This window comes from Oryctolagus cuniculus, chromosome 1, assembly GCF_051225735.1.
Source record: "Oryctolagus cuniculus isolate XC-2025 breed Fujian yellow rabbit chromosome 1, ASM5122573v1, whole genome shotgun sequence".
NCBI lineage: Eukaryota > Metazoa > Chordata > Mammalia > Lagomorpha > Leporidae > Oryctolagus > Oryctolagus cuniculus.
In genome coordinates, this window is record NC_142867.1 from 117,693,059 (window position 1) to 117,704,470 (window position 11,412).

The following is an 11,412-nucleotide window of genomic DNA, read 5'->3' on the forward strand; positions in this document are numbered from 1 at the left end:
TGAGGAAAGGGGGGGGAACTAGTTTTGCCATTCTCATTTGACTTTGTAATGCAAATGTCTAACAAAAAAGAAACAAGTGAAAACAATCAGAGATCTAAGAATTATAAAGAATGAAGTAAAATGGTGTCATTTCTGAGAACATATGAAAATAAAACTTGAAACCCAATGATAATAGATAATACCATAAAAGAACAATAATAAGGGCATGCAATAGGAGAATGGTATAAAAATGAACATCTCAAGTCAATAGACTTTTATACACAAATAATAGAGAATACAAAAACACAGTGGATGTGAAGATCTATTCAAATGACACCCATAACGAGAGATCAACACATTACTTCACAGTCATTTTCCAGCAGATTTAAACATAAGCAATGACATAAATGGAGAAAATCAATAAACAAAGTGCTTTGTAAAATGTTGCATTATAAAGACCATTATTTGCATAAACATTTTACTTTTTTAATCCATGAAATACTCAAAATTTGTCATGTGTTTGGCTACCAGGGAAGCTTTAACATTCAAACAGTACATTGTTTCAGGGTACATTCTTATTACAATCCATTTTAACAAAGGAAAAGAATTAGAAAAAATAGCAAACTGAAACCCATAGCTTCTGGTAATGAAGAATCCATGGTGAAATAAAAGCTAAAATTTTAAATGATCTAATATGAAACAAAAGGGGGGGATGCATATGAAATGTATGAGACACAAGCAAACTTCCTGCCTAAAGAACAATAGATAAATCTAGTCTAAGTGCTGGTGCTGTGGTCTGGATATGGGTTTGGGTGCTTCCCAGAGGCTGATGATGAAAGGTTTGGTCCCAGGATGGTGTTCCTGAGAAGTGGTGGAACTTCTGAGAGAGAGGACATAGTAGGAGGTCCTTTGGTGATAAGCAGGATGCCCTGGGAGGGGACTGTAGGCCCCTCTCTCTCTCTCACTCTGAATCTCTGGTGACAAACTCTTCCATACACGTGCACTTCTATTGTAATCTACTGCCACCCCACTCTCACTAGAGACCAGGTCAATGGGACTCAACTCATCTGTACATTGAACCTCCAAACCATGAGCTAAATAAACCTTTTCTCTTGTGACATTAACTGCCTCCAATGTTTTGTGATAATGATGAAACAGTTCATCTGAAATGTTAAAGAATAAAATTATTTTAAGCAGTTTAGAAGATAAAAGCAAAAAAAAAAATTCTAGAAGAGAAAAAAAACTAATCAATACAAAAGCTTGAAGTAGGGGCTGGCATTGTGGTTCAGTGGGTTAAGCCCTGGCTTTTAACACTTACAGCCCAGCTGCTCCACTTTGGATCCAGTTCCCTGCTAATGCACCTGAGAAAGCAGTGGAAAATCACCAGATATTTGGGCCTCTACTACCTATGGAGGGGATCCAAATGGAGTTCCTGGCTTCTTGATTGAGCCTGGCCCAGCCCTACCAATTATGTCCATGTGGGTAGCGAATCAACAGATGGACAAACTCCCTCTGCTTCTCCCTCTGTCTACGTCTATGTCTGTCACTCTGCCTTTCAAATAAATAAACAAACCTTTTTTTAAAGTCTTTAAAATAGCAAAATATTGTATTAAAAATCTTATTTCCAATTGGGTAAATATATAAGTAAAAAGATTTTTGAAAAGACTGATAAAACTACTAACCCTCTAATAACTAGAATAAGAAGAGAGAAAGCAAATGATATATTGTCCCCCTGCCACTACCACAAAAAAGTCAATCTTTATCTTTAAGGATATTAAAATATGAAATTATGTCTGGTATTTGTTGCAGAATAATTCAGGTTACAGTCACTGAAGCAAGATTAAAGATTCATAAATATTCATCATACTATTCTCAGCTTTTTCCAATTACACAATTTCCCTTGAAGCTACCATTCCACCTTTTTTTTTGTTGTTATTTGAATAAAAGTACCTGTTTCAAAAGAAACTGCCTCTACTTCTACATCCACTTCTCCCATCATTCTACCAGATTGCCAAACTCAGCAGCCTATGTTCATTTTGCACCTAATTTGATTTCTCTGCAGCATTCGAAAACACTGGTCAATCCCTTTTCAAAATGAGCCTCACAGTTACTGGAAGTAACTGGTTAGATGGAAGGTATACCTGGTTTTTCCAGTACTCTAGGCCCAAGGGTCAAGGGTCAAACATAAATAATTCCATGACAGTTAGCAGCCTTGAGAGCAGGCTGGTCTCACTGCAGTGCTGCAGGGTGGAAGTTATCTTCTCTGTTCCACAAGATACTTCAGCTTCTGCCATTGCCAATGCCTCAGCAGTCACCAAAACCCCAGATTTTGCCCTTCCTCCTGTGACTAATCAAATCAGAGAAGTCTATGAAATAACCGCGCAGTCTCAGCTAGAAATCCCACTCACAATGGTGTATATATCAAGCAGAAATATGCAGGCCATCAACATGCTCTCCTCCTCCTGGGCCACAGTCTTGTTGACAATAGGAATCATTGTGGATGAATGGGTGGAGCTGATCCCCAAAAGACAAACGATCAAGGTGAACCACAGTCCATGGATGACATGCTGCATTACTACTTGGCCAGAAGGTCAGAACTACCCTCTGGGAAGAAATGAGTGGTGAGGAAGGGTTCATCATTGCTTTAGTTTCCTGCACCTCACCAGCTTTTCCATTCTTCTATGGCACAACTTTCTCAAGCGGCAGTGTGTCCATTTCCAGAAACAACACAGGCAAGGCAGACTCCACAATCCACCATTTGCATGTTTGAGAGAAAAGTTCAGAAGCTTACCTATTTATCTGCTAGGCAACTGAGAAACGTTGGCAGTAGGAGTGGGGGTGAGGGCAGCGTAAAGCACAACTTGAGTGTGCGGAGTGTGAAAGGAAGGGAACTGGCAAGGAGGAAAAATAGGTTGCGTTGCCTCTGAAAGAAGGCAGGGTGAATTGGAGTATTTAACAAGAAATGAGTTCTGAGAAAATAATAGGAGAGAAAGAGGCTTACAGATACCAAGACAGGAAGCAGTTCTGGGTTCCTCTCATTCAGCTGAAGGGCCCTGCCCCTTTATGCTGCCTCTCTTGCTTTATTTGTTACTTAGTCAAATCTTCACTCTGTTCCCATTTCCACCTAGTGATTTCCCAGCCCCTTGCCTCACTACAGCTCTGCTTCCCAACAGGTGAGCTGGAAAGAATCCGGATGATGATGGTTGCAGTCCTCGGCATTTCCTTCTCCCTTAACTTGATCCTGGGTCTGGAATTCACCTATGTGATTCCTCAGAACATATATATACACCTCCTCACTGCCACCGAAGGTCTCCTCTCAGGTAACTTCCGAGCTCCTCTAACACAGGTGGGAGGTGTGACGGGTTTATGGGTCCAAGCTGCAGCCTCTAGCTAACTGACCTTCCCAGTTCTCTCGGTCAGACCTACATACAGCTTCTGAGTTAGGTCTATCACCAAAGCCAGGTCAAAGACACAGCCAATCAGAGTGAAACCTGGGAGGTCACGTGTATCTTGGGGGAATTAACTGAGCAAAAGAAAGTTCCTGAAAAAGGACTCTTTTTTTCCTCCTGTCTGGACATTAGGTATCCTTCTGGTCTGTGCACTCCTACTATATCACCAAAAGCTAAGTCAAGGTGAATCCGTGTACTTCACTAGATACAAGATCTCCCTGGCCACTTTCATTGCCTACTTAAACGTTTTCTTCTTTTTTGTCACTGGTGAGTGTCTGCAGGGTCTATGAAGGGTGATAAGAACCAATGCAGCCAAGATAGAGAAGAAGGTGAAAGGGTGGGACAGGGAAATGAAAAAAAAAAAAAATTCTACCCCTGCATTTTGACAGGCTAAAGCTCACCTTGATCCATTCTGCAGGACAGTTCCTATAGGGAGAGAGCTGGAGATCGGGCCTGTGTGAAGAGTGTCTTCTGTCTTTCACACCTTTTCCACCTTTAGGCAGAGATGACCACCACGGTCTCAGTCAAAGAGCACGGCTGGGACAGAATGCTCAATTATAGAGAGGGGCAAGGGACTGCGGAAGTAGAGTAAAGTGCCAAGCCTGCTTGAGGACAGGGAAAAGCAACAGCTGATGCTAAAGGGGCACCTACCAAAACCAGAAACCTTCATTCTTAATAAGTCTTTAAATTTTCATTTGCAATTGCACTTCCTAACCCGGAAAAAGACATCTCTTCCCTCAAAAAAAGTGTTTAAGCTACTGTGCATATAATTCCAGTCTCCTCCACTAAACCATTCCCCTCCCAGATGGAATAGGGTAGTTGGCTGGGACTCACTGGGCTTTGGGTCAGGGCCTTCTGCCAACATGGAGGGAAGTGTGCCTAGGACTCTCCATTGTTCCTTCATCCCACTCCCTGGTTTCTCATTTCCCTAGGAATCATCTCTCTCATACAGTGCAAGCAGTCCATAAATTGCAGCACCTGGCTGCACCTCACTACTCCTGCCAAGGAACGTGAGAATACACAGCTACCTAAGACTTCTGTCCAGGTGACGTCATTACCAGAAAACACCATAATGCCTCGCAGCATTGTCCGCAAGCACTCCTCCATGAGCTCGAAGGAAGATATTCCAAGCAAATCGCAAGTCCAGACGCGTCGTGTGACCTGGGCTTTATGATTGGACAGTGGGTACCTTTCAGTACATGCCCATCTTTATACAACTGCTTTGTGACTGTGTGCCATGTGGTCTCCAACCCTCTGCCCGCATTTGGCTTTGTGTTAATGACTGTGAATGGTTTGGAGACCTGTGAAAAGATCCAGATGATGGCTTTCTTTTTTATCCTGACATGTTGAATAAATAGTTTCTTCTACAATATTTGTTGCCAGTGTAATAAATATTTCCATGTAAATAAGACTTGCTGTATTCTTAACTGTGTATACCACAAAGATTAAAATACCTTTTATCATGACATGTTTCAAATATACAGAATACAAGACAATATGACAAACACCTATATACACATCCCTGAACTGTATAAATGTTAAAATTTCCTCTAGAAAATTTTCAACTAAATTTAGAGATGGAGGGGCAGGAGTTTAATCTAAGCTGCCAGTTGGGATATCTACATCCCACATGACAGTGCCTGACTTCAAATCCTGGCTCTGCTCCCAATTCCAGCTTCCTGCTAATGCACACCCTGTAAGCAGCAGATCTTGGCTCAAGTAAATGAGTCCTATCCACCCACGTGGGAGACCTGGACTGGGTTCTGGGCCCCCAGCTTTGGCCTGGCCCAGCCCCCATCACCGCAGACATCTGGGGAGTGAACCAGCAGATGGGAACTCTGTATGTACCTCTGCCTGTCTCTTTCTCTACTCCCTCTCTCCCTCTCCCTGTCTCTCAAATAATAATAATAAATATATCAATACAAAAAATAAATAGGTATAATTAATTTTCCTCTAACCTCTTCCTAATCTCATTCATCTCCTTTTTTTTAACATTTATTTTGTTTATTTGAAAGGCAGAGTGCATGATTAAGACACATCAAGTTCAATTCCAGATTCTACCTTCAATTCCAGCTGTCTGGGAGGCAGCAGATAATGGCTTAAATACCTGGGTCCCTGCTACCCATATGGGAGATTTGGATTGAATTCCAGGCTCCTGGAATTGGCTGTTGCTAACATTTGAGAAGTAAGCCAGCTGGAGGTGTCTCTCTCTCCTCTCTCTCTCTCTCTCTCTCTCCCTTTCAAATACAATGAAAATTAAAAATAATTTTAAATACATTAAGAAATAAGTTAGTTCTTTGCTTTTAAATTATTGCTAACTGTGTGGTGATACATGGTTACAACAAAGTAGAAACAAACCCTGTTCAGAAAATCTTATGTCTTCAGAAGATTAAAACTTATCTCACATGAGAATACAGGTAACTGCAGCAGCAACAGAACAAGAAGCAGTAAGGCATTTTACCAAGGAGAAAACAGTACAAGAAAAGATGCAATAATAAAGAGGCCATATGTCCGTTAGATTATAGAAAGCAATTGCACGTAACTCAGTGTACAGCAAAGACCCACTACAAATATATATATATATATAATATATTTGAAGTCATACAGAAGGAACGATTTTGAATTCTGATTTCTGAATAAACCGAATGATGTAATATAACAGTTGTCTGCATTTATCTGGGTAGCAGATGAATGAAATTAATAAATTTTATATTTCTAGTTACATAGTTTGTGCTCAAAGATTTTCTCACAAGGTAATAAACCAGAATATTTTTTCTCAAATTGATCTACCTGAAATATAATGTAATGATGGTCTATACAATGGAGTGCTAGGGGAAAATTCTGTATGTGATGTAAGGAGAAATCTCTGGAGGATGCCCTGAGTAATTATATAGAATGACAGCCATGCAGAGACCGACAGGGCGTCTACTCCAGTGTTCAATGCAGTCCTTACACCATCACTCACATTACCACTGTCAACTTTGCTATTGCTGTTGGATGTTGCTCCTCAGCCTCTTCTGTGAGGATTGAAACAATCATAACCTGTCCATAATGTAATCCGACCTTTAATCCAGTTATGACATTTTTCACTTTGCTGTGTATTTTTTTTATTTTTTTTAAAGTTTTATGATCAAACCAATGGTTCCATGTTGTTGTTGTTGTTGTTGTTGTTGTTGTTGTTTTTGGACAGGCAGAGTGGACAGTGAGAGAGAGAGAGAGAGAGAGAGAGAGAGAGAGAAAGTCTTCCTTTTTCCATTGGTTCACCCCCACAATGGCCACTGTGGCCTGCACGCTGCGGCCAGCGCACGGTGCTGATCCAAAGCCAGGAGCCAGGTGCTTCTCCTGGTCTCCCATGCAGCTGCAGGCCCCAAGCACTTGGGCCATCCTCCACTGCACTCCCGGGTCACAGCAGAGAGCTGGACAGGAAGAGCAGCAACCAGGACAAAATCCAGCACCCTGACCAGGACTAGAACCTGGTGTGCTGGTGCCGCAGGCGGAGGATTAGCCTATTGAGCCACGGCACCGGCCTGTGTATTTATTTTTAATTGAATAAACATCTATTATCCTACCACTACCCAAGAACAAGAACCATATCAATAATAGCAGCTACCTCCATCCAAGCTCCCCACACCAATGATAAATTTTGTGTTTATAATTACCTGTTTGTGAATTGCTTTATCATAAATACACATTTCCAGTTTTTGAAACTTAGGAAAAGGAATTTAATATCACTATATAATGTTTTCTGAGACTTATTTTGTTATTCACATACTTGGTACTAAAATTGATTTTTTTACACATACCTGTACCTCATTCATTTTCTCACTATATTTGTATTTCATTGTACTATACAGTTGTCCTCAGTCTTTGTCTAGATCCAGAAATCACCCTCCCATATCATAATCCACAAATGCTCAAGTTCTTCATATAAATGAGTTAGTATTCCCATAAGCCTATAGACATCCTCCCACTTGCTTTAAATCATCTCTAGATTCCTAATAACACCTAATCAATATAAATGCTAGGCAAATAGTTGTCATAATGTTTATGAATAATGACAAGAAAAATTTGTACGTGTTCAATACAGAAGCAACTGCTTGTTCTAATATTCTCAATACATGGTTGATTGAATCTGAAGATGCAGACTGATGGATGTATGAGGACGCCAGTTTTTATGTTCTTCTGTAGTCTGCCAAAAGGGCATTTAAACTGCTTTTACCTTTGCCATCATAATCAGTAAATCTCTGGACAGTTCTACATTTGTCCAAGTTTCTCTTGCGTGGAACAGGGGGTTGTAGGATAGGCAATTATCTCACTTGACAAAATAAGAGCAATTATTTTAGAAAGCAATTGTTTCCTTTTATGCACCTATCAGCAATGTCTAAGATATTTTTGATGCACATCTTCCCTATCACGCGATACTTTCAGAACTCCTGGGTTTTGGACAATTATGTTCATATGAGTTAGTACTTCAGTGTGGTTTTTTTGTTTTGTTTTGTTTTGTTTTTTGTTTTTTTGACAGGCAGAGTGGACAGAGAGAGAGACAGAGACAACGGTCTTCCTTTGCCGTTGGTTCATCCTCCAATGGCCGCCGCGGCTGGCGCCTGTGGCCGGCGCACCGCGCTGATCCGATGGCAGGAGCCAGGTACTTATCCTGGTCTCCCATGGGGTACAGGGCCCAAGCACTGGGCCATCCTCCACTGCACTCCCTGGCCACAGCAGAGAGCTGGCCTGCAAGAGGGGCAACCGGGACAGAATCCGGCGCCCCAACCGGGACTAGAACCCGGTGTGCCGGCACCGCAAGGTGGAGGATTAGCCTAGTGAGCCGCAGCACCGGCCTGAAGCCATTAAATATATTAACAATAATTACATCTATAAAAGTGACCTAGATCACCAGGGAAGATAACAAAAGGAGACAATCTACAAATTAGTTGAAGGATGGGCAACCAAAAGAAGAAAAATTAAGAGAGTATGGTACCACAGAATAGGATAAAAGACAAGGGGAGAACATTTCAAGTAGCATCGTGACAGACTGAAAGTATCTTCTACATGCAGTGGCAACAGATCTGAATGACTTCAATAAAAAAAATATATAGGATCTGGGAAATAAAACCTAAAAAAGAAAGAGGGAACATAAAACACAATACTATCAAGAAAGTTGTCTGGAATATAAGCAGTACTGTAATATGAAGGAAATGTGGATTAAATCAAAAATTATTTTGAAATACAAGATGCATTTTTGTGAAATGTTGGCTGTAAGAGTGCAGATGTGGGGACAGGCTGAGGCTACAGGACACAGGGGAGGAGTAACACTGGGTTGGTTCCCAGGGATGGCCAAAGGTAATGGACATCTGGAACACTAGTGGAAAGCTAGTTGTTGGGAGAAATTTGGGTTACAGACTAGTAACTAGGGGTGGATGCATTGAGAAGAGGAGCCATACCATGTAACATGCAAATTGTCACAGTGCCCTAAAAAAAAGATTTAATTTATTTGTTTGTTTGTTTACTTATTTATCTATTTGAAAGTCAGAATTACAAAAAGAGAGGGAGAGACACAGAGAGCTCTTCCATCTGCTGGTTCACTCCTAAAATGGCCACTTTAGCCAAGGTTGGGCCAGGCCAAGAGGCAGAAGCTTCATCCATGTCTCCCAGGTAGGTGCAGGGGCCCAAGCACTTGAGCCATCTTCTACTTCTTTCCCTGGAACATTAGCAGAGAGCTGGATCAGAAGTAGAGCAGCTGGGACTCAAACCAGCACCCATGTGGGATGCTGGCACTACAGACAGCAGATTAACCCACCATACCATGGCACCAGTCCCTCACAGTGCCTTTGGACAGCTGCCCTAAAGTGAATCTTAAGAAGACCTAAAGGCTTGGCCCTTGACTTTAAGTAGAAAATGATCACAAAATAAAGTATAATTCTATGGGTAGGCATTTGGTACAATAATTTAGTTTGAGTCTCAGCTCTGTTTCCAGTTCTACCTTCTTGCTAATGTTTACCCTGAGAGGAATCAGGGATAGCTCAAGGACTTGGCTCCCTACCACCAACATGGGAGAACTGAATGGAATTCTGGGCTTCTCTCTCTCTCTCTGCTTCTGTCTTTATCTGTCTCTTTGCATTTCAAATAAAAATAATTAATAAAGTTGATAAGTCAATGTAATTTTTTTAAAAAGTATAACTTTAATAACATATGCAAAATAGAACAAAATAATTAAGTCCATCGTTGAATAATACAATTTATTATTATTCATTGGTCAAAAATTATTTATTTAGTCATCCATGTACTATATGCTTTAGTGCCTATTATGTATGACAGTGAACAGAAAAGACAAAATCTATGACTTCAATCAGTTTAAATACAGTAGGTGGTGACACACCACAAATAAAATATAGAAAAAAAATTGTATGAAAAGATACAAGGTGACAAATGTTATGAGAAAAACTAAGGCAAGGGGAACAGGAAGTCTAGAGAATGAGTTTCAATTCTATATGAGGAAGTTAAGAAAGCCTTCTCTGGGAAGATGATCTTTAAATAAAGATAAAAAGAGGATGAGTGCATGAGGCATGTGGATATCTGGGAGAAAGGATTGCATGCAAGCCAGAGTGTAAGAAGCAGGTCCTTGTGCTGTAACAATCATTCACCAAGGGCAGAAATCATCTGAGAGCCTCTGCTGCCGAGGGGACCCAAGTTCATCAACACATGGCACTCTTAGTGAAAGCCAGAACACCTAGAAGACTGAACTGATTCCAAGATGCTAAGGAATTGGCCATCAGTAACTGTCACATGTAAGCAATAAATACCAACCAAATGTAAGAAAGCGATCAAGTAAAGCCATGTGATTTACTCATAGTGTCATTCTGAAAGTTTCTTTCAATGAATTCCTTCCATAACAATTTGAAGTTAAAGATTTAAAAAAGAAAAAAAAAGATCATCTGAAATAGAATTTGCACCAGTGGTTCTCAAAATCTAGTTTCTGGGCCAGCAGCACTAACATCACTTGGAAAGACATAAGAAATTAATACAACCTTGACCCACTACATCAGAAAACCCTGGAGGGGAAGCCCAGCAACGCATGTTTTAGTAATCCTTGTGGCTGATCCTGAAGCAGGCCAAGATTGAGAACCATGAGTGATGGAGAACCAGGTTAGCTTCCATTACCAAGAAGCCTGCATCACTGCTGGGCCCAAGAAGAGTCTTGATTAAATATCACCAAGAAAATTGCCATAAAATGTTCTTGACAAGTGATTTTTTTAAGTCATATAGCACACAGTACAAGGGTACTTCAGAAAGTTCACAGAAAACTCAAATTAAAAGATAAATTTATTTGGGCATAAAAATTTCAAAATCCATAAATACAAAGAGTCTTCAGAAAGCCCATGAGAAAAGTGTATTATGAAAAAAAATGCATCAATATCAAAAATTTCTGCACCAAAATAAGCATTTCCTTTAATTCCACCTTCCACAAGGTTTCTTGAAATCCCCTCATAACTTTTTTTATGCACCTTGGGCACCTGGCAATGAAATGACGCAGACTTCCCAAATAAAGAGGTCCCATCCTCACTCACCTAAATCTTCTGTGCTCCAACTCTCTCTGGCTTTTTCTGGTTCTGAAAAAAAAAAAAAAGTTTTAGTTCATATGATTTCTTCTCATTTTCATTTGAAGGAGAATGAGAGATCTCCCATCCAATGATTTACTGATTCACTTCCCAAATGCCCTAAACAGTCATGGGTGAACCAGGCCAAAACCAGGAGCCCAGAACTCCATCCAGTTCTCCTATGTGGATGGCAGGGATCCAAGTACTTCAGCCATCAATGGCGAATTTCAGCAGGAAGCTGGGAGTGGTGGCAGAGCTGGGACTTGAACCCAGTCACTCTGATAAGGGAGGGGAGCATCCCAAGCAGCATCTTAGCCAGCATGCCAAATGCCTGACCCTTAGTTCATATGAATTAATTAATCATATGTATGATTATCACTATTCAGCTC

General features: G+C 40.7%; 1 protein-coding gene across 2 annotated transcripts; it reads left to right on the forward strand.

The window, feature by feature from the left end:
- The first annotated feature begins 2,053 nt into the window (after positions 1-2,053).
- On the forward strand, positions 2,054-4,798 carry TMEM225 (transmembrane protein 225). 2 transcript variants are annotated; one of them, XM_002708319.6, is made up of 4 exons: positions 2,054-2,569; positions 3,153-3,299; positions 3,561-3,695; positions 4,361-4,798. In XM_002708319.6, the coding sequence occupies exons 1-4, from the start codon at positions 2,074-2,076 to the stop codon at positions 4,600-4,602; spliced, it is 1,020 nt and encodes a 339-aa protein (XP_002708365.4). In that variant the 5' UTR covers positions 2,054-2,073; the 3' UTR covers positions 4,603-4,798. The 2 variants fall into 2 exon arrangements, with proteins under 2 accessions (XP_002708365.4, XP_008258227.4); XM_008260005.5 differs by lacking the exon at positions 3,561-3,695.
- Positions 4,799-11,412: the final 6,614 nt, after the last annotated feature.

Excerpts from the sequence above, each read along its gene's own strand:
- TMEM225 (XM_002708319.6), top strand. The coding sequence starts at position 2,074 with ATGAGCCTCACAGTTACTGGAAGTAACTGGTTAGATGGAAGGTATACC. Across the intron at positions 2,570-3,152 it reads CATTACTACTTGGCCAGAAG|GTGAGCTGGAAAGAATCCGG; the intron begins GTCAGAACTACC and ends GCTTCCCAACAG. Across the intron at positions 3,300-3,560 it reads CACCGAAGGTCTCCTCTCAG|GTATCCTTCTGGTCTGTGCA; the intron begins GTAACTTCCGAG and ends TCTGGACATTAG.